Source organism: Hippopotamus amphibius, chromosome X (assembly GCF_030028045.1).
Source record: "Hippopotamus amphibius kiboko isolate mHipAmp2 chromosome X, mHipAmp2.hap2, whole genome shotgun sequence".
NCBI lineage: Eukaryota > Metazoa > Chordata > Mammalia > Artiodactyla > Hippopotamidae > Hippopotamus > Hippopotamus amphibius.
In genome coordinates, this window is record NC_080203.1 from 4,949,237 (window position 1) to 4,973,595 (window position 24,359).

Below are 24,359 nucleotides of genomic sequence, written 5' to 3' on the forward strand. Positions count from 1 at the left end.
ACTGGGCTGAGTTCTGGGGAAGAAGTGGTGAGAAAAAAAAATTCTACATGGTCCCTGCCCTGTGGAATTAACAGTGGGGCAGGAAGAGGTGGGGGCATGTGCTGGGAGGATGAAGAGTCAACAAGAAAACAAAAGGAAAGTGGCCTCCAAAGGAGACCAGCAGTGCCACGCACGTGGCCTGGGCTGGGGCAATCGGCCTGGGAGTCCCTGCCGCCCTCCGATGTCACAGGTTTGTTGGAAGGCTCGTCTCAGTTCATGCATCTACAGGGCCTGGCATACACTAAGTGCTCAATAGATGCTGCCTATGATCATTTCCAAGCACAGCTCATGGCTCCTCTCCACTGTCCTTCAGTCCCTTCATTCTGTGAGATCTCAAGCCAGCTGCTCTCAGGGTGTGGCTGTGGTACAGGATGGGGGCTGGGAAAAGGGTGAGGAGTCCCACCTTCCCAAGCCCTCGCGGATTAGCTTCCTTGCATGCGCTAGGCTAGACCCTAAGTGGCTGCCTAGAGTGCTAGTTCCTAACAAAAAGAGCCTAAAGTACAAAACCTATGATCAGGACATGACCCCACCTGTGTCTTCCTTTGACTTCCCAGCATCTCCAGAAGGTTGGCATCACTCAGTAAGCCAGCTTGAGATAAGAATGGAACCTACGGCCTCTGGCTGTCATTCCTGGCATTGAGCCTCCACATTCAATCCTCAAAGGAGGCCGTGAATTTCACTGCCATTGTCTCGTCACCGCCATGACTCTTCCTATTAAAGGACGGATTACTTTCATTACTGGGAGTGTTCGGGGCTAAGACCATGCTTCCTCTGAGGGGAGGCTAAGGCATCATTGCCCTCTGGACAGTCTCAGACTGTTCAGGAAGCTGAGCCAGGGCAAAACCTGAGTATCGGGTCCCACTCACCCCTCCCCCAGCTCTGAAATCAAGCAAGACATCTTTTCTAGTAAAGGACACCTCAATTAGTAACCAGGGATCAGGTGACAGGGAAGTTGTTAACATGATTTGTGACAGAACTTACTAACCTCATCCCAGGGGGATGGGTCAGCAGATCATCTTACGCGTATGGGACAAACTTTAGGACCCAGGACACCTCTGCTCCCTGCTCCCAGACTGGTTGGGCTGCTTCCTCACCTACAGCCTCACTTTTGGAAAACCAAGTCTGGCCGACAACCATCCATGCCCCATGGAAGTGTGAGAGAAAGATGGGCGAGGAGAGAACACAAGTGAACACCATTTGCTCTTTATTATTATTCATTTTCTTCTGGTACAGAAAGAGACGAAACGTGACAGCTAAACTCAACAATCGCAAAAAGAGAGAGAGAGAAAGAAGTGAGACGCACATTTGTTTGTTGCCCCCAGGCTCCGGTGAAATCCTGACATAAGACTGAATGTGCAGATTTCCCAGCTGACGTGGGTCCACACATGAATTATGAGCAGTTTCAAGTGGTACCAAACTGAATCCATTTCACAGTAATCATGTCTGTAAGCTCAGTTGCACATATCAGGGTTTCCACTGTCACAAATTCACGATCACAGAGTGAAAGAGCAGCTGTGTTCAGGCCTGGGAAAGGGGCATCCGTAAGAGGAGACAGATTGCGGGGCAGAAGCAGCTGTGAGATTTGTCCCAATCTTGAATATCTGTGTGAATGCTTGAGCTGGGGGCAGGCGAAGGGCAGGCACTGGGCAGCGGTCACATAGCTCAGTACAGTGGGACAACTGTTGAGGCACTGAGCCCAAGGGGGTGTGCTGCACTGTTTGGATATCTTTGTCAGAAAAATTCTTGCTCGAGAGAGACTCGCTGCCCACAGCCTGTGAAAGGAAAAGCTTGATACTTTGAATATTTGGGGTAGAATGATGGGGGCGGCCGGTCTGGTAGCAAAACATCTGCTTTAGACTATTTAGCAAGATACACAGTTATATTACTTGAAACTGCAGTTTAGTTCACAAACAATTTTATTCATAGAGCAGATAAAGGAGGAGAATGAAAAGCTGCATACCCAACATTCCCACAGTAGAGAGAGAAGCAGAGATCGTCCTGTACACGAAGAGCCTGACGTATGAGAACTGCTGAAGGCACAATGAAGGGATCCATAGTATCTTGAGGCTTTTCTTTGAAAAAGGTACTCATTTTAAACCAGATCCCTCTTACACATACGACCCTGAAAACTGACTCAGGGGAAGAATATTTCGAATATTTCTACGGAGTGAGAATCACAGATACCATGAATTATCTTACGTTGTGATTTTTCTCTAAGTTTTGAATTAGTGGGCTTCAAATTAATGGGCTTTTACCATACTTGCAGGCAGTCTGATTACAGTACTTTTAAATTAGCTAATTATACTGATTAGTATGAATAGAGTTCAGTGGGGAGGATGTGCTTGTTTCTGAATCGGTGCCATCCTGAGATGGAGCTGCGTTCCTTGTCAAGCTGAAAAGCAGCCTAGACAGCAGCTTGGCTGCCCAGCTCTCCATCTCGGCCTTGAACGTGAGGGCAGACACGTGACACATAGCACACACACGCGCACTCCTAGAAAGATAGAGTGTAGGTGAGTAAGGAGTTCCTCTTAATAATCTCTCTCTCTTTCTCTCTCTCTCTCTCGGACAAAGGAACAATCTAGAGGCAGTGTTGTTTTTAGTTCTTGTGGGATGCCATTTGGTTGTGAAAAGATCAGCCCCCAGTCAGAGAGGAACCATCTGGCTCCAACTCCTTAGCAAAAAGATGCTTTCCTGTCCTGGATCCGTCATCTTCAGGCTACCAAAAAGACAAAGTCCAACAAATTGGACAGATTCCTATTTTCCGAAGCACCCTAAGGAATTCACAATAATGGCAGTGGGATTCGCAAGTAGAAGAGGAGGCCCCTGGCCTCCGGGTCAGACCGCGCAGGGCTGCATGTCCATCAGCCAGGGCCGCACACGCTAGGCACCTGTGCGCTCCACTTCCTCTTGTGCTTTCGTTTTGAAAACCTCCGGGCGATGAGGAGTAGCAGGAGAGGGACAAGACTGTGATGCTTGTTTGAAAAAGTCTTACAAAGATTTTGGTTGAAAACATGTGACAGTCACATTCCAAAGAATTTCTTAAAGCCTTTTCTTTTTTGTTTTTTTAATGAAAAATATCTAAATAACCAGCCCCACCATTCCCAAAGTCAACAGTCACATATCTTTCCACCAAAAATAAAAATAAAAAAACAAAAAGGCCCAGGAGTGCTCCGATTTCTTTCAGCTGCTGATGCCCAAAGAACAGGAGCCGAGGTTGGGGGCACCGCTCCAAAAGGGCGTGTGAGCAGGGGTCCCACAGTGGGGAGGCCTGCAGGGTGGAGCTGCTTCGTCTTCTTCCAAAACCTTTTGTGAAGGAGGGCAGAAGGTGGCAACTCTGGAAGGCTCGCTCCATCAGCTAATCTCAGCTTTCCTGACTCAGGGTCCTGTCCTCAGGCTGCCCAGCCCCGGGAGGTGGCATTCCTCCCTTCAGACCGGAACCCTCCTGGTACAAATATAGCCACACGCCGGCTATTGTTTCAGATAAGCATATGAGAAAAGGCAACGTGCCCATGTGTACACACACACACACACAAAGTTCGAAAACAACGAAAATGTGGCTACTGCAGGTTGAGCAGTGTATCAAATCAACATCCATACAAAGACAGAGTTTGAAAAGATATGTACAGGGCATTCGTAAAAGCCAAATGTGCACCGCGAGGAGTTATGACCATGGTGTACTGTTCAGGCTTTTTTTCTACTATATACTGCGAGAAACGTCCCAGAGACCACGGTGGCAACCCCACGGGGAAGAACGCTGCGAAGCACCTGAACCAGAGAACTTGGCACCTGCAGGTGGCAGGATGCCCTCCACCAGGCTGGGCTCCCGCATCCCACCCCCTCCCACCTCCAGCTGGCTGCAAACTGGGAGCAGAGCAGCTCAGCAGGGAAGGGCTCAATGGGGGCCAAAGGGAGCAGGCACTCCCAGGCATCCTCCCTCTGGCTCTGCTCAGTGGCTGGCTCTCTGCCCAGTGGGGAGGAGACACAGAGGGCTACGTGTCCTCTCTTGTGCTCCCAGTTCACACGCAGGCACGGCCCCCAAAGAAAAGCCGGGACAGCAGGGACTGACCCTGGAGCCTCAGGCTGCCCCAGGTCCTCCAACATGGCTGAACAGGATGGACCCCAGCACCCTTCATGTACAAAGCAGGGGCATTCTAGGCCCAAAATGCCTTTGTACGGAAGGGCAGGAGTGCAGTGCTGGAGGCCCAGAGGGAGGAAAAGAGGAAGGAAGGAAAGGTGGAATGTCACCTGATCAGCACCTCTGGCATCAGGGAGCTTTTGGGGAGGGGGAGGGGGGTGGAACGATCCAACTGACAGGAGACTGACTCCCCAGGTTGAGACGACTTCAGAGTCCTACGAAGGCCTCCGCTAAAACTGGTCCCTTATAACCTACATATTTCTAGGAGAATCTTCCCAAGGGCAAACTGTACTAGCTTCCTGGGGCCTCAAGCAACTGCGCAGGCATTAGCTCAGTCAACTTCCAGTAGGCCTGTGAGGTAGGGGTTAGGATGGAAAACCCCAGCCACAGGGTTGAGTTGTCCAAGCTGGTGGCCTCTCTGGGGTAGGAACACAAGCCTCCTCACTTGAAGCATGTTCCTGGGTGAGTGCCCAGGACTGGAGGGGCCTCCAGAAGTCATCGGTGGCCTTTAGGCAGGGCCGCATTCAAAGAACAAGGCCCGAGGCCTGCCTTGGAGAGCTGTTTAGACAGAGAAGCTTGTCTTCTCAGTGGGTTTTAAACTGCTGTGGTTGCCAATAGACCCTGGCTATGCACTCTTTTGGGCCCCACAAAAATTTGCTACATTTTTGAAAGCACCACAGAGGTAAATGGTTTGGTGCTGAGGCCAGGAGGATGAAGATGGAGGGGTGGGGAGGCAGTGTTGACAGTGTCTTTTGCGTGGTCACTGACAGTTAAAGGGCAGGTCACTTCTGCCCCACTGCTGTCCGAAGCCTCCCTGAAATGGAGAGATGGACAGCTCCTGGGCCACAGAAAGGGGTTACTAACAAAGGACCGGCATCTGGCAATGACAGAGCAGATCCCGGATGGGCCCTCAACCCCAAGTCACGGGCTTCCCCATCTCCCCCGCACAGACATTTCTAAAAAGGGACACTTTCGGATCTTCTCCCCAGCTGGGCCCCATCATTAATAAGCCATCAGCCACCTGAAATTCAAGTTCATCTCAACACACCTACTCACGAAATGGGCAGTAGCCTAAAAGTTCACAGCCAGAGAGCACAGGGCTGAGGAAGCCAAGGTTGTGGGTTTCATCATCCCACGGGCCAACCTCACAATGAGAAAATGTCAGCTCCCTGCCACAGCCTGTGCCCCAACCGCTCAAAGGCCACGGGTTCAAAAGGCAGGGTTTGCAGCATCCGTTTTCCTGGGGCTGCGGCAGGGTTCATGCCAGCGTGCGGCGGCATTAGCACAGCTGGTACGTGTGCCTGGAGAGCCAGGGTCTGGGGGAGGCCAAGCACAGTAGGACCAGAGCTACCCTCCAGATGGCAACATCCCCAATCTGGAGGAGGTAGCTTGGCTGGCCAGGCCCTGCCCCTCATCCTTCACATACCCCGTTGTCCTTCCAGGTGACTCCAGATACGCCTTTGAACCCGGTCAGCAGTGCGGGGCAGGTGTCAGGCTTGACGGGGGTGGGGGGAGTGTCACAGATCTGTGCAACTGATTTCTCTTGAACCCCTGTGAGTGGCCCAGGTGATATCCTTTCATTTTATTGTGTTCATTATGTTATTAGTCTTTTTGTGTTTTTTCTGTCCTCGTCCTTCTCAAAAGTGAGCCAGGACAGAAAGCACAGGGCTAATGAGGGAAAAAGGCGCTGAAGGGCTGGCTTCTCTCCCTCATCTCTGTGGCAAGGCTGCAGACAAACAGGTCTCCGGCCAGCTGTGTGGCCCCGGGGCCCGAGCCTATGGACATTCTGGCCATAATCAACTCAATGGGGTGATTCCTTTGGCATAAGAGAAGCCAGTCCCTGACAGGAGGACAGGATGGCAGGGCCATGGGGGCTTGTGGAAGAGCCAGGCTCTCTGGCCCACGGCTCTCCCCAGGGTGTTGGTGCATGCGTGATCCCTACGCCCTCCACCTGCCTCTGACAGCTGACTTCCTACAAATCCGTGGATAGGAAATTATTTGGCAACAAGGAGGCTAAGGCTGTTTTGTGGTGGCACAGTCTTAAAAAAGTTAAAAAGAAAACAGGAGGCCCCGGACGAGGCTTTCACACTGGACAGGACATGAGTCCTACTACTTGTCGGAGCCAGGGTTGGCGGCCACTATCTCCTCATACTTTGGAGGGGGGTCACTGTAAGAGACGCTCGCCTCCTCACTGCTGCTCTCCTGGGGAGCAGTCACCTCCTCGTAGGACGGGGGAGGGGTGGCACTGGACAGTCTGGAGAGAGACAGCTCAGGGAGGTAGAGGGTGCTCTCGAGGCGGACCGTGGTTCTGCCCCCCCGACTGGGGCCCAGCACCACCTGCGGGTGGCTCCCTGTCTCCCGGTGCCCAGAGGCCTCCCCCTGGCTGTGCATGGTGCCCCGGTACACCATGACCCGGGGGAGGCTGTGCCCCGCGCGGCTCGCTAGGTACCGGTTCTGAGCATACGACGGGTGATGACGGGTGGCTTTCTGCAGCTGGCACCTCCAGATGATGAACAAGGCAATGACGATCAGCAATGCCACCCCCAGAAGGGGCACCACCACGTACATGGCATCTGAGCTCTGTGCAGGGTCTCGGACTGAGTAGACTGCATTCGGGTACCCCTTCCAGAACTCCATCTGCAAGAGAAGGAGGAGGGCAGCTGGCACACACGGGCCCACGTTCAGCGGGGTGTGCAGCTGCCCCTCCCTTGCCCTGCCTGACTGGCCTCTGAGAGCCATCACAGAGGCCATGGAATGCCCCAAGGACAAAAGACAACACTCTCCAGTCAGGAGGCCCCCAGAGTCAGGCAGATCGGTCTCTAAGGACAGGTTATCTGCACTTCTACGGCCCAGGCGGCCCTGCCCTGGACTCGGCTGGCTTCCCTTCATTGCCTCCAGTTCGTCTGAGATTCCCAGGGCCCACTGTACTTACTCCTGAGGCTACCTACGCTCCTAGCACCCAGCCCCAGGGAAGTACATGCCGTTTTCTCCTTGTCCTCAAACACCTCCTTGACCTCCTCGTAGCTGCAGATCTCCTCCATGCACTCCCGCTCGATGGTCCCTTGGCGAAGCTCCTCCAGGAATTCATTGGCACGAGGAAACCGTTTCAGGACCGAATGGGCATTCTTGGCCTCCAGAAACACTGAGGAAAGAGTCGCACTGAGGCCTGGAATGGGGAGGGGCCCAGGCACAGAGGCACAAGGATGGAGGGAAGCAAGACAGAGCCAGCAGGCAGGATGCCACCCGAGACATGTAAAAGGGACGGAAGGGCTGGCTTTCTTTGATGCCACGATGTAGCTGCCTAGAATGCCATGGAGGTGACAAGACTCTGGAGGAAAACGGGGCCCTTCTGAGAGGGAAGTGCGTGTTGCATGGGAACTATGGACATGACGGATTTTGAGCGTTAGAGTGAAAAAGTACCCCGTATCTTCTGCCTCACCTCAAAAAGAGAAAATCAGAGCCGATGCTGGTGACCAATAAGGCACTGCCAGGCTGGTGTCCTTCCACCTCAATGGCAACCTGTGCCGTCAGGTGGCCTGGCATCAACAGTCTTGCCCCAGACAGTCTAGCACAAACCCAGGCTGCGGCAGATTGGGACACTGGATGCACGTGAACCTGAAAGTGCCTCTGGCGGGGAGCGGGGGGGTGGGCAGCAGGGTCTAGATGGAGAATCTAGGCTTTTGGAGACTTGACACAGATGCGTCCAGCAAAAATCTAGGCTTTTGGAGTGGGAGCCACATCTACTTATTCCCAAGGGGCAACCCAGCTCCAGCTGAGCCAACCGCCACCCTCATAAGCCCGAGCTGAGACTTTAGAGGATGAAAGAAGAGGTGACATCTGGTCCTGGCATTCCCCTTGAAGTGGGACGTCCTAGTCCTCACGTCCAGCAGCCCCTCTTGGTGCCCAGGCAGGCACCCTTTCTCAGGCCCCATGGCCTGCCATGTTCATTTCTCTCAGAGTGGCCTGGGTAGGTGCACATCTCCAAGGGAGCACATGCTCCAGAAGGGGGCCCAAGAGTTAAGAGGGGAAAGATGTGACTCAGCCAATTAGACATGGGCCACAAGAACACCCCCAGGGAGAGGAAAGCTGGAAAGTGCTCGATAGACGTGTACCTTTCCCATGAGCCCCTAGGCATGACCCTTCCCCGCCTAGGCCTGGGCCCAGAAAAACTCACCTGCCATGGCGCTCCCTCAGATCCAGTGTCTCACTTGCCTGGCAAAGGAGAAAAGCAGAGTCACGGTGAAATCACACCATCAAACCTACAGGGCACCCTCTTGGCCCTGGGAGGTGACCCCCACCCACACTGGCCCGGTCAAAGGTCAAAGCAGCACCTCAGGGGACACATCATTCTCTGCACAGCCACTCACAGCCCTGCCACTCTCATCCTTGTCCAAGCTCTGCTTCAGAGCTCCCCGAGGCCCAGCAGAGCCCAGAGCAAACCTTCCAGCTATTTCCTCCAAGAACACACTCAGACTCTGAGAGTCTAGACCTAAGGGTTGACTTTTTTCTTTAGAAAAACAAAAACTCCTACAGGGTGAGGTTCCACCTTCCTCACTCGCCTCGATGAATCTCTGCACTTTTAAGTTGGAAAAGACCTCAGAGAGAAGGGGCACTTAGGCGAGGTCAGGCAAATCTACAGCGACAGAGACAGGACCTGCTTGGGGAACGAATTTTGCTCACAGTAGCAAGTTGCAGATCCCTGTAATGACAAGCACAGTCCCTGAAACCAGGCAGTACATGTTTAAGAAGCGGGCGCTGGCAAAGCTTCCCACGGCAACAACAACCATCTCCAAAGTCGTGGCCCAAGCCCAGATGACCTGCTGTGTTCGACTTCACCAGAGAGTGGCAAGGATCTCCTGAAGCAGAGTCATCTCTCCTCTCTTTGCATTAAATAACATGGCAGCAAAGGCCCTAGACATTGACTGACGTGCTCAAAACTGAGCTGCTAGCTAGACAAGACTGTTGCCTGTAATGGGAACTATCATCCGAAGCTCAGGAATTATCCAGCCAGTATGTAAACCATGGCCGCAGTACACACTCCCCGCCCCGCCCCCCCAACATTCACTCCCACTCATGCACATATTCCAGAGTGCTGGCCAAGCCATCCACATCTGGGAGCAATCACCCCACTGCTCCCCTCCCCAAGCAGAAGCTCTGGTTTTATGACTAACTGGATGTAAGACACAGGAATGGTGTAACCCATTGTGCTACCCTTTTTGCCTAGGCTGCCAGGAAGTTCGGTGTTAACACGGATGGTGAAGCACAGGCGCCTTGGAAGCCCAGCTGTTAAACACATATGCTTTCTCCCCTGTGACATGGTATCCACTTTTCTACTTATATTTTCAATCTTATGTATATTTAAAATATATCCTCTAATCCTTTGGGCAAACAAGTAGAATATGAATCATAGATAAAATTAAAACCCAAGGAAAAACAGCAAATCTAACATCCATCTATAGAAACACCTTGTGGAAGAAAGGGAGCCTTTCTCTTTTGCAACCCAATACAGTCCCACCCAAAACTAGCAACATGGGAAGTTGTCAACAGAGGGGCCTGCCACTGTGAGAAAAGTTGACCCTTGGTGCTTCGAAGAGAGAAGATGGAATATTGTCTCCAAATCCTGCTTCCATATGGATCTCTGAGGTTCCCGTAAGGCCAATGCCAGTCATGTGTCTAGGGTGTGGGTATGGCGTGCCTAACAGCAAGGCTTTTAATTGAAGAAAAATGGAGCTGTTGTGTCAGGGTTTGAAAAGAATGAGTAAAGGCTTTACTAATAAGTGACGACAGAAAAATACACGTTTCCTTGCTTATCAATGAGAACTGCAGTGTTGTTTTTTAATTTTTTTCTATGAAGAAATTACGTAACAGCTTCATATAGCTACATCTTGTCCCAAACACACCCGACTGTGGTGCATGCACACCCACACGTATCATAGGCCCAACTGTGTTATCCTCACACCTGCATAAGTCATTAGTTCAATTTTTAAGCTTCAGACGAGCCAGGAACTCCCCCAAACAGCTCCTGGGCATGGCCCACTCCATTAACAATTCCGTGACCACTTTCGCGGCTGCTGCCGAGAGGCCTCCTCCCCCTCCTTCCCCAAAATTTAGCGCCTGCTTCTTCCCCTATAAATACACCATCAATAGGCCGTTACTATGGCAACAGTGAGGAAGCGCGAGGGCTCCACGACAGAGAATGCTGCTGCAGTCACGCATGTATATGTCCCTCCTGCCCCTGGTGGATACTGTAAGGCTGATTGCAGGCCGGAGGAATTTTTAACCCACTCCCCACAGGAACACAGCTGAATCCTGAAGGCCTGGAAAGGAAGGAAGGCAGGGACTGGCCACCACAAAGACCTTCCTTAACCGCCCCCCCCCACACACACACACACACCTCCAGGCTGCAGCTGCCCCAACCCAGCACTCTGGGACATCGCTCCCCAAGTCCCTCACATGGGCACTGGCAGCCATCGGACCACCTAGTGTCCCAAGACATGGCCTCAGAAACGTTTCTCCAAATCCCAGCCCTTTTCATTTCCCTCACTCAGAACTGATCACTAGGAAAGGCTTCTGTGATCTCCAAATCTCATGACTCATCAACCCACCCGGTGACACGGAACTCCCAAATCACGCTCCAACTCAAACTCTGGGCCCTCCTCGTCCCCTTTCCACTCATGCCAGCCCTGAAGGTGCCTGTCCTCGCCCACCGTCGCCCGCCACCAGTGTCCGCCACAAGCGCCCTGCCCAAGAACTCCTGCTTCTGGCCCAGCAGCTGGGTCTGCTGGAGAACCCCCAGCGTCCGGGCCCAGCCGGGCCTCCACATCCTCCCCCAGCAGGGTCCAGCGCCCAGCTCAGGGGCCCCGGACGCGGAATCGAGCCCTCGGGGCTGGGGCGCCCAACCCCAGCGGCCTCACCGTTCTCCGGGCCCAGGAGGCGGCCGCCCTGTTTGCGCACGCAGCCCGCCACCTCGCTGCTGCGCCTCTTCCAGCAGGGCCCCTGTCCCCGCCCACCTGCTCCCCGTCGGCCAAGCCCCCCGGCCCGGCCCAGCCGTCTCCTCCCACCCTCCCTCCCCGCGCGGCTGCCCTCCCGCCGCCCCGGGCGCCCCGTGGCTCGGCCCGGCCGGGGCCGAAGTGCGCCTGGAGCTCCCGCCCCTCGCAGCCGGACGCCCAGGCCCTACCCATTACCTCGGTGCCCCCCTGGCCCTGCTCGCCTCTGGGGGCTCCGCCGCCGCCCGCCCCCCACACCCCGCCGCGCCAGGTCTGGCCTCGCGCCCCGCGCCTTTGCGCGCCACCCTCGAGCGCCACGACCACCGCGCCCCGCTCGCCAGGCCGCGATGGTCGCGCCGCACCGCGCGCCGGGCCGCCGGGCCTAGGAGAGGAGCAGGGGTGGGGGGCCACGGGAGCGGGCCGAGAGGGTAGGGAGGGCGGGCCGGCGAGCTGGGCCGGAGGGGCGGTGGCGCGCACCGAGCACCGCGCGCCCGCGCCCCACTCCGCCGGCGCCGCCCCTGCCCCCGCCCGTGCCGCCGGGGGGCGGGGCCTGGCCGGCGGGCCCGGGGTGCTCCCAGGACCCCCGGCCGAAGGCGCGGGCCCCGTCGTGCCCCGGGGTGCAGGCCCTCGGAAGCCCGGCGCCGCAGCGAGCTCGGGAGGCCGCACTCAGAGCCCGCGCGCCAGGAGTCCCCGCGCAGCCCAACCCCCCAACTGTCCCCTACCCCGGCTCACCTGTCATTCCGGCCGGCCCGCCCCCAGCTGCCAGCCGAGAAAAGAGGGGCGCGGGCTGGCAGCCCGGGCCTGCCTCCTCAGGGCGCCAGCGGGCCTGCAGAAGAAGGGCCGGGTGGAGGCTGCGGTCTGCCAACGACTGGGTGACTTTGGCTTTGTCACTTACCTCCCCCCCCCAACCCTTCCCCAGGACGGCAGTCTTCTATCTGGTCAAATCTGGAAAATGGGGAGAATCCTGCCGCCTTCGCGGGGCTGCAGCGAAATAAGGGAAGACATGGGCTTGGGAAACTCTTGACGCGCAGAAATGGGAGAGGATGGAATCTTTTGGGCCGGCAAGGGGAGCCCTCAGGAGGCCGCGCTGCGGGAGGTTCAGCATGACAGGCCAAGACGCTGGTAGCAAAGGGATGACACGAGTCTGGGGAGAACCACGGGAAGAGGTGGACTGCTAAGAGAGGGCAGGACAGGTCCAGGGGAGCTTAGGGTCTGAGTCTGCCAAAGCCTCCCAGGAGCGGCCCAGTGAGGCCTGCTGGGTTTTGGGGGCTCATTTTGTTCTCCACACCTGTGGAGACCAGCCCGGCACGGGAGTTGACGCACCCCCCCTAATCTGATGTTTGGGGGCAGAATGAGCCTGGAAGGCGTCCCCTGGAACTACCCTCGCCCCCCATTCCAGGCAGAGAAATACCAACTTGCCCACTGCTCTCGGGTTGGGGAAAATGAGAGAAAGCTTCCATCACCCCGGCTGCTTCTAGTTCAGCTCCAGGGCTGGGCCGAGCTCCCCCTCTTTCTCCCCTTTCGCTACTCCCAGTGGTGCTTTCCTCTACATCCCTGCCTCCTGTTGAAGAGTCCTGCCCCAGCTTTTTTGCTCTTCCAAGGCTGCAGGAGCCTTCTTTGCCCAGCACAGACCACCTGAACCCTCCCCAATGAAGAAGGCAGCAGGGCTGGCCCCCAGGCCTGTGGGGTGGGCTTCCACAGAAAAACTCAAGTACACCTAGGATTGAGAATGGAGCTCCTTCGGGGCCCGAAGGTCTATGTATGTTTTCAAGGCACGCTGAGTTCAGAGGGAGAAATCCTGGGCCCTGGTTGGTGGGGGAAATGGCCTGGGGCTCTTCAGGAACTGACTTCCTGTGTCTCCTAGTCCACAACCATGTCCCTATCCTGACCTTAACAGCCACTATGTTCACACACGACTTTACATAGCTTTTAGGGTGAGGTGAGGGTCCATGGCTTCCACAGTTTTCCAGCATCCCCAGCTGAGCTTCTGGCTCCAGCAAAGCCAGTCTAATTCTAGTTCACTCGCTGCCCAGAATGCCTTTCCTCCCACCATCAGCCTCTGTGCACTTGTATTCATTCTTCCCAAATAGCTCAGATGACACCTCTACTCGAGGTCTGTGGAATTCTCCACCCCCACCTGTGTTGACTGTTTCATTCTCAGCTCTCTGTCTGCAGAGACTATAAACTTGGGGGCTTCTGTGGATGCCAAGGGCAGGAAGGAATAAGAGCAGTGCCCCTGCAGCGTGCTGCCTGCTTCAGCTCATGGCGGTACCCGAGATCAGCTCTCTGATCCTCAACAAGTGACTTAACCTGTCTGCATCTCAGTTTCCTTATCTGTCAAATGATAATAGTACCTGCCTCAGACAGTGGGGAAGAAGGCAAATGAAATAATCTCGTCAAGTGTCCCTGGTGCTTACGTATGAGTCTAAGGCACGCTGGTCTTCGCCTGCCTCCAGCTGCGTTGTGTTCATTTGGTTGCTCCCTTGCATTGCACACTTGCCTCTTCTAGCTCGAGGCCAGAGACCTTGTCTCTTCCAGTGTCCCTAGCATCCAACAGAGAGCCTCATCCACAGCAGTCCCAGTAGATGCTTGCAGAGCTGAGACAGGACAGGCTGGGCTGCAGTGAGAAGCTAGAGTGCAGGTCAGCCTTCAACTTACCACCAAGATATTGTCCCCAACACCACCAGCAGCTCTGGCCCCTGCATCCTCCATGTGGGGAGCCTAAGTCTTGGCTTCCTCCACATTTTGGCTCCCTCAGAGGGCTTTCTATCACCCCTCAGGATGGCTCCAGGCACTTCCAGTGACTGGCTGGGGAGGGCTGCAAGCTTCTCCCAACCCCTGCTTTTAGACTGTGGTCCGAACAGCCCCCTCTGCACCAGGATGGGAAGGGCTTGGTCACTGGTTTCTCTACCTTGGCCAGGCACTGGGCAAGTTTGGTGTGCTTCGAGGGGTTTTCTTTTTCCAATCAAATCACAGTTCAGATCTTCCTTATCTGAATCCTGGAGAGATGTTGTGGTCTTCCTGTGAACCTTCACTCCCTCTCCTCCATTGCCATCACATCCAACGTGCAGTCTCTCTTACTCACTATGTTGGTGATTTCAACAGACACACCTTAGCACACATCAAAATCACATGTGTAAGGCACATTGTGGGAGGACCCAGCTCCAAAAAAAAAGTGTACAGTACAGTTGCTAATAAGACAAAAAGATGCAGCAGGCAGATCATATTTCAATAAAAATTCCCAATACAGTGCAAGAGGATAGACCTTCCACCCCAACTTGATCCGAACTTCTAACCTGTCTCCATTTCTGATCCAGATCCCATCTGGCAGGACCAGCTTCATGGCTGTTGGACCTATGGAGATGGACAGGGTTTGATGCCTAGAAGGATTCCCTATATTTGGTTCAAGGCTCTGCTGTCACCATCTTGAAATTATTAATACTTTTTGAGCAAGTGACCTGCGTTTTCATTTTTCACTGGGCCCCTAAAAGTATATAGTTGACCCTGCCCATCGACGACATTCCCAACATCCTTGAGGGGCCCATCCCAGGGCCTCAAACACCCCACCACTCTTTGACTCCTCCCCTCCTCCTTTCTGCCAACATTGGCCAGTCTCTCGTTTCCTCAACTGCACTGACTCCATCATCTTCCTCCACATGGCCTCTCCCTTTGACTGAGAGAAGTACCCTCTTCTAGCCTCATTCAATCCTGTCACCTCCCACTTTCTACCCCACCGTCATCCAGCCCAGCATTGAACCCTCCTATGAGCCCTGTTGCCCACCATCCTCTTATGTTCTCACTGAGCTTCGCCCCATTCCTGAGTCTAAACACTGGTCCTTCATCCATAAGAGCATTAATCCATCTCTGCACACTGATCAACAAATCAAGCAAGTATTCTGGACTGCATTGCATCCCCCCACATTCATATGTTAAAGTCCTAATCCCCTCATAATGTGACCATATTTGGAGACAGGATCCTTACAGAGGTAATTAAGGTAAAGTGATGTCGTTAGTGTGGGTCCTACTCCAATCTGACTGGTGTGCTTATAGGAAGAGGCTATCAGGGCACAGACACACACAGAAGGAGACCATGTGAGGACACAAAGAGAAGGTGGCCATTGACAAGCCAAGAAGTACGGCCACTGAATAAACCAACCCTGATGACACCTTGATCTCAGACTTCTGGCCTGTGAGAAAATAAATGTCCTTTGTTTAAGCCACCCAGTCGGTGGCTACTATGTGCCAGGTACTGTTCTAGGACCTGGGATTACAGAAGCCGACGAAACAAATAGTTCCTACCCTCATGGAGGTTAGACAAAAGACAAAGTCAAAGATACAGGATGTTGGGTGATGAGAAAAATGAAGCCGAGAATGGTCTTGGCTCAAATGCCACCTTCTCCGTGGGGTCTTCCCTGACCACTGGATATAAACACTCTCCATCCTGATGCCATGGCTTTTGCATGTCCTAGTGTCAACCAAGAGGCCAGTGTGCTGAAGTGGGGCAGTGAGAGAGGAAGATGGGGGTGGCGAGCGATCATGCAGGGACTTGAAAGCCTTTGCAAGGACTTTGTTCAAGGGAGGTGAAGAGACAAGTATGGAAGCAGGGAGACTATTTAAGAAGTATTGAAATAATCCAGGTGAGAGACAGTCGTGGCTCACACTAGGTGATGCAGTGGAGGTGGTGAGAGGTAGGCAGATTCTGGGTTGATTTTGATGGTAGAGTCACTAGAATTTGATGACAGATTGTTATTGGGCAATGACAGAAAGTAGCCAGTGAATAGCAACTGGCAGTTCTTTTGAGGAGTTGTGCTATAAAGGAGAGCACAGAGTTGGGAGTGTGGTGGTTGTAGAGATACGTGGGGACAACATGAAAGCGTTTTCTTTAATGTGGCAGAAATTACGGCGTAGTAGCATGTATGTGTTAACAAACCAGTAAAGAGGGAAAAATTGATGATGCAGGAGAGAGATGCCCAGGTGCAGGTAGGTGGGAGAGGTGATGGTGGAACTTGGAGCACTTCTCTTGTGATGGCTACTATTTTCTCAGTAAAACAGGAAGTCAGGCCACCAGCTGGGAGTGAGGGTGGGAGACGGGTGTCAGCAGTTTGAGGAGAGAAGGTTTGAAATAGTCTTCTGGGAGATGGAGAGATTGGATGTTCTATGGAAATATAGCATGATTGCTGGGCTGCGTTAAGGGCTCACTTGAGGTTTAATGCCCATTATTTTAAAGTGAAATTACTCAGCATGTCTGCATGGTTTTCTCCAGCCACATTCAACCTCACGGATGCAGACCCAGAGTAGGTGGAAAGTTGGATTTTATCAGGGCTGAGTTTTGTTAGCTGAGGACAAAGAAATGACAGTGGGACAGAGGAATCTCATGTGGATTCAAGAGAGAAATGATGATGATTGATCATGGATTTTAGGCTGGGTAAGAAGGGACGGTAAGGATAGAGTCAGGGTTTGGTAAAAAAAAAAAAACAAAAGCCAAAACAAAAGCAAAAAACAGTAGGACTGGTTGAACGGTCCTGGTGGTGGTTGGAGTTGGAGGATTTGGGGAGTTCTTGTAGTACTAAAAGGAATAACCTGGATTTTGGAGAGCAGGATATAATGGTGATTATGTAGGCGTAGTGGTGACAGATAAGGCAAGGTATTAGGATATGAGTAAGTGGCTGCGGTAGGTAGGGAGAAGGGAAAGAGCATTGGTGGAGAATAGGTCAATGGACTGAGAGACCAAAGAGTTGAATCATCTACGTGGATATTGAAATCACCAAGAAGGTACATATTTAAGCAACTCTTGTACCAGACCCCTTGAAGCCTTACCCCCTCCCCAACCCCTACCGAGTTCAAGCTGGCTCTGCTCACTGCAGGACAGGCCAATAAGTCGGAGATGAGGTGTTGAGGCAAGGAATATGACTTTATTTGGAAAGCCGGCAGACTGAGAAGATGGCAGACTAGTTTCTCCGAAAAACCAGCTCATCAGGGTCTGGATGTCAGTTTCTTTTATAGAATCAGAGAGGGAGAGGCGGCGGGGAAGTAAAGTGAAAAAGAGCTATCAGTCTTGCAAAACCTCCCCAGGAATGACCAGCCTCAGTGAGGGGATGTGTTAATTTCTTCTTTCTTGCAGCCATCCACAGGTGGGCAGGGCAGATTGTCTGCCTGTGAGCTGAGCAGAGGCACTTTCACATTCCGGCAGAGGGGCAGGGTTCCCTGAGTCAGGCCGTCATGTATGATTATAATAACAAAAGCAGCAAAAAGCAAAGGTTAAAGTCAAAGAAACAGATCAAACGTGGAGTCCGATTTAGCAGTTTCCGGTTACAACTCCATTCTTTAGACCCTTCATGAACCTGAGGGGCACCCTGTTGTGAGCTTCACCTCTTCCCAGAGCCTCACTCCTCCTTCAAACTCATTTTTCCTGGAGGTCACCCCACCTGAGCCTACACCCCATGTCCCTATCCATCATCCTTTCCCTGAGCCTTGCCCCTGGGCATTGATTGAGCACCAGGCACTCTGGTTATGTTCCAGGCACTCTGCCTCCTACTGGGGACATAAAGGTGAATCAAATGGATCAAGTTTCTGCCCTGCTTCCATTCTGTTTGGAAGAGAGAGACAATACACTAGCAAACATGGCAAAGACCTAACAAGGCAGTTGGTAGAGGTGCAAAGCTGGAAGGCGGATAGGGACACTGACTCTTACCTCATCCTGATTCTAACACTGGCCTGGTGGGGTTCTCACCCCAGGCCAGCTCATGGTGACAATAGGGAGCTTCAATCACTCCCCCAGACTCTCCCCACTCCAACCCCAGCACTGACCTTCACCTTCTTCCTGGCCTTGACCTCAGAACAGCCCCCGATGACATCCCTCATCTATTCCTAAACCCTCAGCTGGTTTATGATCTATTCTTGAGTCCTGCCCCAACATTATCCATCATCCCACTCAGACTGGACGCCACCTGCTGTCTCCCCCATCCTCCTTTCCCAGCTCCTACTCTAGCTCCAATTCTCAACCACTTACATCCCCCTCAGCACCCCTGCCTGCCCCTCAGTTCATTTTACATCTTCTCACAACCCCATCCTTGATCACACAACACATCTCTAAGCTCCCTCCATCCTCATTTCTTCCACCATTTCTGGCCAGGAGCACAATCTCTGGAGTCAGACTGTCTAGGTTCAAAGTCAGCCTTTCTACTTGCTAACTGGGTGCCTTGGGCAAGTGATTTTACCTCTCCAAGCCTCCGGTTTCTCATATGAAAATTGGAAATAATAATAGATCTCAGTTTCAAAAATCCTTGTGAAGACCAGATGAGACAATGCAAGCCAAGAGTTTAGCACAGCGCCTGATTGGATGGGGTCTCAATCAATGCTAACTACAAAATTACACTAGTCTTGGGCAAATGGTCTGGCATGGTGGGTGCTTCTGGGTTGATTTCTTTCATCCAACCTGGAAATCTGCTTACCATCAAGAGGGAAGTTCTACCCTTATCAGCACCACCCTCACCCTGGGCTTTGGAACATTTCCAGCAAGTTCAGATGTTTTCTTGACAGGTTTTGGCAGGGGAAGTGGGACAAGAGTAGAGGCTGTTGACCTTGAGCTTGCAGGTCTGGGGTGGGGTGGTCAGAGCAGCTTCTGCCCCTCCAGCTGGTGTTGCACTGCCTCTGAGAATCCCCCTCCATGTGTCCCAGGGTGGTCCTTGGGGAGACAGGGTCTGTGGGTCCAGGATCCTGGGAGCTTGAGGACAGCTGAGGAACTGCTTGAGATTAGAGGCTCGTCCTTCTGTAAAGAGGAAGGAAAAGATCCCTCAGTGACTGAAAGGTCCCTGGCACCCCTGCCCTGGCAATGGAATTTCCTCCCTTTCACAGAGCAATCATTTTCCCTTTGGCCATCTGCCCTGACTAGGGATAGAAGAACCCCAGGCCAGTATTTCTCAAAGATGGTGATGCACAAGAATCCTCTGGGATGCTTTTTAATCATGGCAATTCTCATGTCTTGCTCTGTATCCCACACAGAAACAGTACAAAGACGGGAAGCCCGAGATCTGCCTTCTTTCTGAGCCACACTTTCAGAAACACTGCTCTGATTTTGACTTTCTGCTTTCAAAGTGCCCGCCCTTTCATACACACACACACACACACACACACTCCAGCAGAGGACTCCCAGAGGATGGACTGTAGGAGTAAGCAGCCTAACCTCAGACTTGGGGTGTGAAATGAGCAAGCACATGAGGTCTTCAGAAACCCTAGGAGCAGTGAGAGCAACTCCACACCTGGGACAGGGCTCCTGAGAGGTCTGAGCAGGGTTACCTGGGCTGGCTCGGTTGTCCATGGCTGAGGAACCAAAGCCACAGTTGGGTGGCCATTCTATAACTCATCATACCCACATGCCTCTTTTGTCCCAACATACACACACACACAGCCTAAGCCAAGAAAAGATGCTTAAGCAGATAAGCTCCCAGGGCCCTCAGCCCCGTGCACTTCATTTCCCCTGCTGCCCTCTCCTGGACGTTGTGGGCACAGTGGCTGCCACCATGATCCCTGGTAAGCACACTCCTTTCCTCTCTGGATACCATGATCACACAAATTGTGACGACCATATTTGAGGGCTCCAAATTCAAGTCCAAATACATTCCTTGCTCCTGAGTCTGATGATTGGAGGTGGAGCGCGAGAATCATGCTTTCAGAAGAGGTTGAGCCTCTTGGAGTCACTGCCTTGACAGGAATGTTCACCAAGCATCAGAGGTGCCACGAGCCACCAGCCTCTGGTCTTCAGTAGACACTTTAGGGAACAGGATTCTGATGAAGGATCCAGGAGGTCGAACGACAACTGTGGTGGTCAGACCTCACCGTGCTCGAGCCACAGTGGCCTCCTTGCTATTCCAAGAGCACCAGGAGCATGTTCCCACCTCAGGATGTTTGCACCTCTTGTTCACTCTGCCTGGAATTCTCTGCTCAAAGTTTACAGAAAATATTTATTGAGCACTCACTATGCACAGGTATGTTCTGGAGGCTGAGGGTGCAGAAGTGACCCCAGTCAACTAAAGGCCTCGTCTTCATGGATGGTACAGCGAGGAAAGACAGACAATGAACTACTAAATATGCACAATATAGACTGTATTCCAGCAAATCTAAAATGACACCAATTGCACAACGTAGCAATTAAGCCATGGCCCAAATTAAGACATGACACTATGCTTTCTTAGCACATACAATTTTTATTTTGTAGTTATTGATAGAGCTCTTTTAGACATCATCAGACATTGATTATTATCATAGATCTCTCTAGTGTTTACAGAAAAAGGAAAATATAAGTAAAATTAATTAAACTTGCTTCCGAGGCCAACTCTCCTGAGCCACTTTTTGACTGAGATTTGCAGATGACACTGTGTTCCCACACAACAGTGTCCTCTAAAGCATTAGGAATGTTGGGGAGGTGGCCTTTCTTTACATGTTTTTTTTTTTTTTAAAGCCTGCAGGCCCTAAAACAAGCTTTGCAATTCCCAAAAGCTAGCCCACGCTGGACTGTTGCTCAGGGAATGTATTGATAGCTCATCTAGCTGATCACATTTGATTAACTAGCCCAGCACCACCTCCCCACCTGGTCCCCGTGACCATTGCTTCCCAGAAGTTAAAGGAGTCTCCCATCCACTTTCCTGGTTCCAGTGAGGGATGGAACCTTCCACCATGCGCCTCCCCACCTCAGGACACAGCTCCAAGCTGTACAACTCCTTGCCTGCAGAATGGAATTGGCTCCTCCAAAAGGAGTGCTCCAGCTCTTGTGCTGCCTTTCCCCTGATCCTTGTGGAACTAGGGCCACAAGGAGGTGACAGGAGCTCAGTGTGGAGGAGTGGGAGAAGATGGGTTCAGATGAGGACACCTTTTCCCACACTGGGTTCCTTCCCAACCCCTGGTTTCTTGCCTTTAGAGCATCTGCCACGCTGCCATTTTTCTGATTCATTCATGTTTCCTGGCCGTCCGCCTGCCTCCCCACCAGCTCCTCTCTGTAGCCTCAGCTCCTTCCTGCCTCTCTCATCTCATTTTCTGCCATCTAGCCCAGGAATTATACGTATTTTTCACAGTTCTGATTATAAAAATAATATGCTCCCATTGTGGCAATTTTAGAAAGAACTACTCACAGTCCCACCAGCCAGAGAAAGCCATTATTAAAATTTGTATATATTGCCTTCCTGTTTTTCACTCTATAAATCCAATTTTACATTCTTTAGTTTATGCAATGTAAAGATTTTTGTTAATTTGCTTGTTTTTTTATCTGATTATACAAGTCACAGTATGTACATTATAAAAACGTTAAGGCAGAACACACGCATATAAAATAGGAAGTTAAAAATCACCCATAATCCCACCATCTGGTGAGAATCGTTTTAGTGCTTGGGATTTATCCCTCTGTATGCTTTTTCCTCTTAACAAGATCTCATGACATCGTGGGCATCTCTCTTTGTCAATTCCTATTGCTTTCTTTCCATTGTAAACAACGCTGTCGTGGCATAACTGGTACACACATCCCTGGCATTTGACCATGTTCTCCTTTTGTTTTCATGCTTGCAAAGCACTTCTCCACCCTCAACATTAAAAAAAAAAATGACTTGTCACCATTTTTATGTTTTCATTAGTTAACATGTAAATGTTTAATCTCTCCAGAATTGAATTTGGCTTAATACTTAAGCTAGGGATTAGCTGTATTTTTCTAATTGTTTAATCTGTTTGGGAAACATCATCATTTCTCCATCTGGGTTGGAGTGAAAAGGTGGCTTGGGGACTTGAGCCCCTATAATATCTATCAACAGCCCTTCTCCAGCATATATTTGATATGGACAATTAATATTCCCTCAGCCTTCAAGAATCACCCCCCCTCTACTGACCAGAGAGCCACCCTAAAGATTCACCTGTAAAGCAAGTCTGAAGCCATGGCTACGCCACACTGATTGAGGTGCCAGTCCTGCCGTGTCTTTCTTATATATCCTTGGCTCTATTTCTAGTCTAGTCCATCTTCTCCTATGTCAGCCACACACTTTTAAGACCAGTGTATCTCTAACACGCCTGTAATATAGGCAGCGGCAAGTACACTCTCATATCTCAAATATGCCCCCAATCATATCAATTTCTCTCTCCCCATAATTTCATTATTGCTTATTTACTCTTCTATCAAAACTCTGGAATAGAAAATAATAGCATTGATATCACGGTTGTAATTGCATTAAATTTGGAGAAAACTGATATGTTTACAATATAAATCTTTTCAATCAAGTTCATGGTGTTTCTCTTTATTTCCCTAAATCTTATGTCATTTTCTTCAGTAAGGTTTTCAAGTTTTGTTCTTATAGGTCCTACATATGTTTTAATATTTTATGTATAGTGTGTGTATATAAATATATAACATATATGTTAACATGTTATATAATGTTATGTCCAGTATATTGTATATATATTTTACACAACATATAAAATATTAACATATATTGTATAATATATAATGTACATATATTTGTTGCAACTGTAAATGGAATCTTTCTTTCCTGGCTAGTTATTATTGGTTTATGAAAAAGGTGCTGATTTTTGTAAAATTATCTTGTATCCATCTGTCTTGCTAAAAACATTTCTTAATCATGTGTAGTTTTCCAATAGATGATCATAGAATTTGCAAATGATGATAAATGTGTCTCTTTCTTTCCAATATGCCTCCCATTTGTTTCTTGTTCTGCTCCCACCACCATGTCCTGCCCTTGGCCTTCATGGCAACACCTCTAGGGACTGGCTATGCATAGCAATGTTTCATTGACCATTGCTTCAGATACATGTAACGTATCATGATGAGGAAGAATCCTTTTATTCATAGTTCACTAGTATTTGTTATTTTAATCAGAAGTGGAAGTTGAATTTTATTAAATAACTTTTGATGATTTACCATATTTTTTAATGAATGCAAACAATTTCATTGTATGGAGGTTTCAAAATGTACCTAACCATTCCTCAGGGAATTGGAGGCTTAGGTTGTTTCTAGTTTTCATTATTGTAAATGATGCTGCAAATGAATATCTTTTTTAAAAAAGATAAATATGCATCATATTTTTTACATGAGCAGGAAGAAAAGTGAGTGACGAAGATTGTCAAGCACCTCCTATGGTATTGGGATTGGTGTTTCAAGTCTGCTGATCTTTCTGGTTCATCCATGGTCGAATTAGCTGGGGGATACTTCTAGCAGCTAAGTTTTGGTGAACTTTCGAATGAGTCGGAGGTGGCTAACACAGACAGAGGAGTTTAATTATTTTTTTTAGGCTTCAATTCATTTTTCACCTTAATTCAGCTCAATAAATAACCACTGAGTGCTTCTTGTGAATCAGGGATGGTGTGCATTAAATGCAGATTCTACCCAGCCTCTGCCTTTAAGGGTCTCTTGGTCACCACATCCTCATGTAAATGAGAATATGCATCTGTTCCTTAAAAGTAGAAGTAGGGGGAGTTCCTTGGTGACCTAGTGGTTAGGATTCCAGGCTTTCACTGCCATGGCCTGGGTTCAATCCTTGTTTGGGGAACTGAGATCCCACAAGCCGTGAAGCATGGTGAAAAAAAAAATAGAATTATGGGTCCCTAGCAGTTAAATAATTGGTTAAAAAATAGGAAACTTTACAGGGTCTGATCCTGAAGAGCTGAGTTGCTATACAACAAGGTTGGTCCAAATCCCAGTGTGTAAAAGTATTCATTTTCACCTTACTTTTGCCAGTAAAAAATATGGTAGTTTAATTTTCTTTGCAAAGTTTATTAAAATATTTCATTGTTTTAGTTTATATTTTTATCATGCTCATTTTTTTTCTTTTTAAGCTCTTAATTGGAATATAATTGCTTTACACTCTTGTACCAGCTTTTGAGGTACACCAAAGTGAATCAGCTGTATTTATACATATATCCCCATATCCCCTCCCTCCCACAACTCCCTCCCACCCTCCCTGTCTTGGCCCTCTAAGGCATCACCCATCATTGAGTTGGTCTCCCTTTGTTATATAGAAACTTCCACCAGCTATCTATTTTACAGTTGGTAGTGTATATATGTCTATGCTACTCTCTCACTTCGTCCCAGCTCCCCCTTCGCCCCCCCGGGCCCCCAACCCCGTGTCCTCCAGTCCATTCTCTGCATTGGCATCCTTATTCTTGCCCTGTCACTGGGTTCATCAGCACCATTTTTTTTTTAGATTCCG

At 50.6% G+C, this 24,359-nt stretch overlaps 1 protein-coding gene across 2 annotated transcripts; it reads right to left on the reverse strand.

Moving 5' to 3' along the window:
• Positions 1–1,269: 1,269 nt before the first annotated feature.
• On the reverse strand, positions 1,270–11,654 carry PRRG3 (proline rich and Gla domain 3). 2 transcript variants are annotated; one of them, XM_057719346.1, is made up of 4 exons: positions 11,359–11,654; positions 8,349–8,386; positions 7,156–7,316; positions 1,270–6,811 (listed from the first exon to the last, which is right to left on the reverse strand). In XM_057719346.1, exons 2-4 carry the CDS (start codon positions 8,353–8,355, stop codon positions 6,284–6,286), a joined length of 696 nt encoding a protein of 231 aa, XP_057575329.1. In that variant the 5' UTR covers positions 8,356–8,386; positions 11,359–11,654; the 3' UTR covers positions 1,270–6,283. The 2 variants fall into 2 exon arrangements, with proteins under 2 accessions (XP_057575329.1, XP_057575328.1); XM_057719345.1 differs by lacking the exon at positions 11,359–11,654 and adding an exon at positions 11,089–11,222.
• Between the last annotated feature and the right edge of the window lie 12,705 nt (positions 11,655–24,359).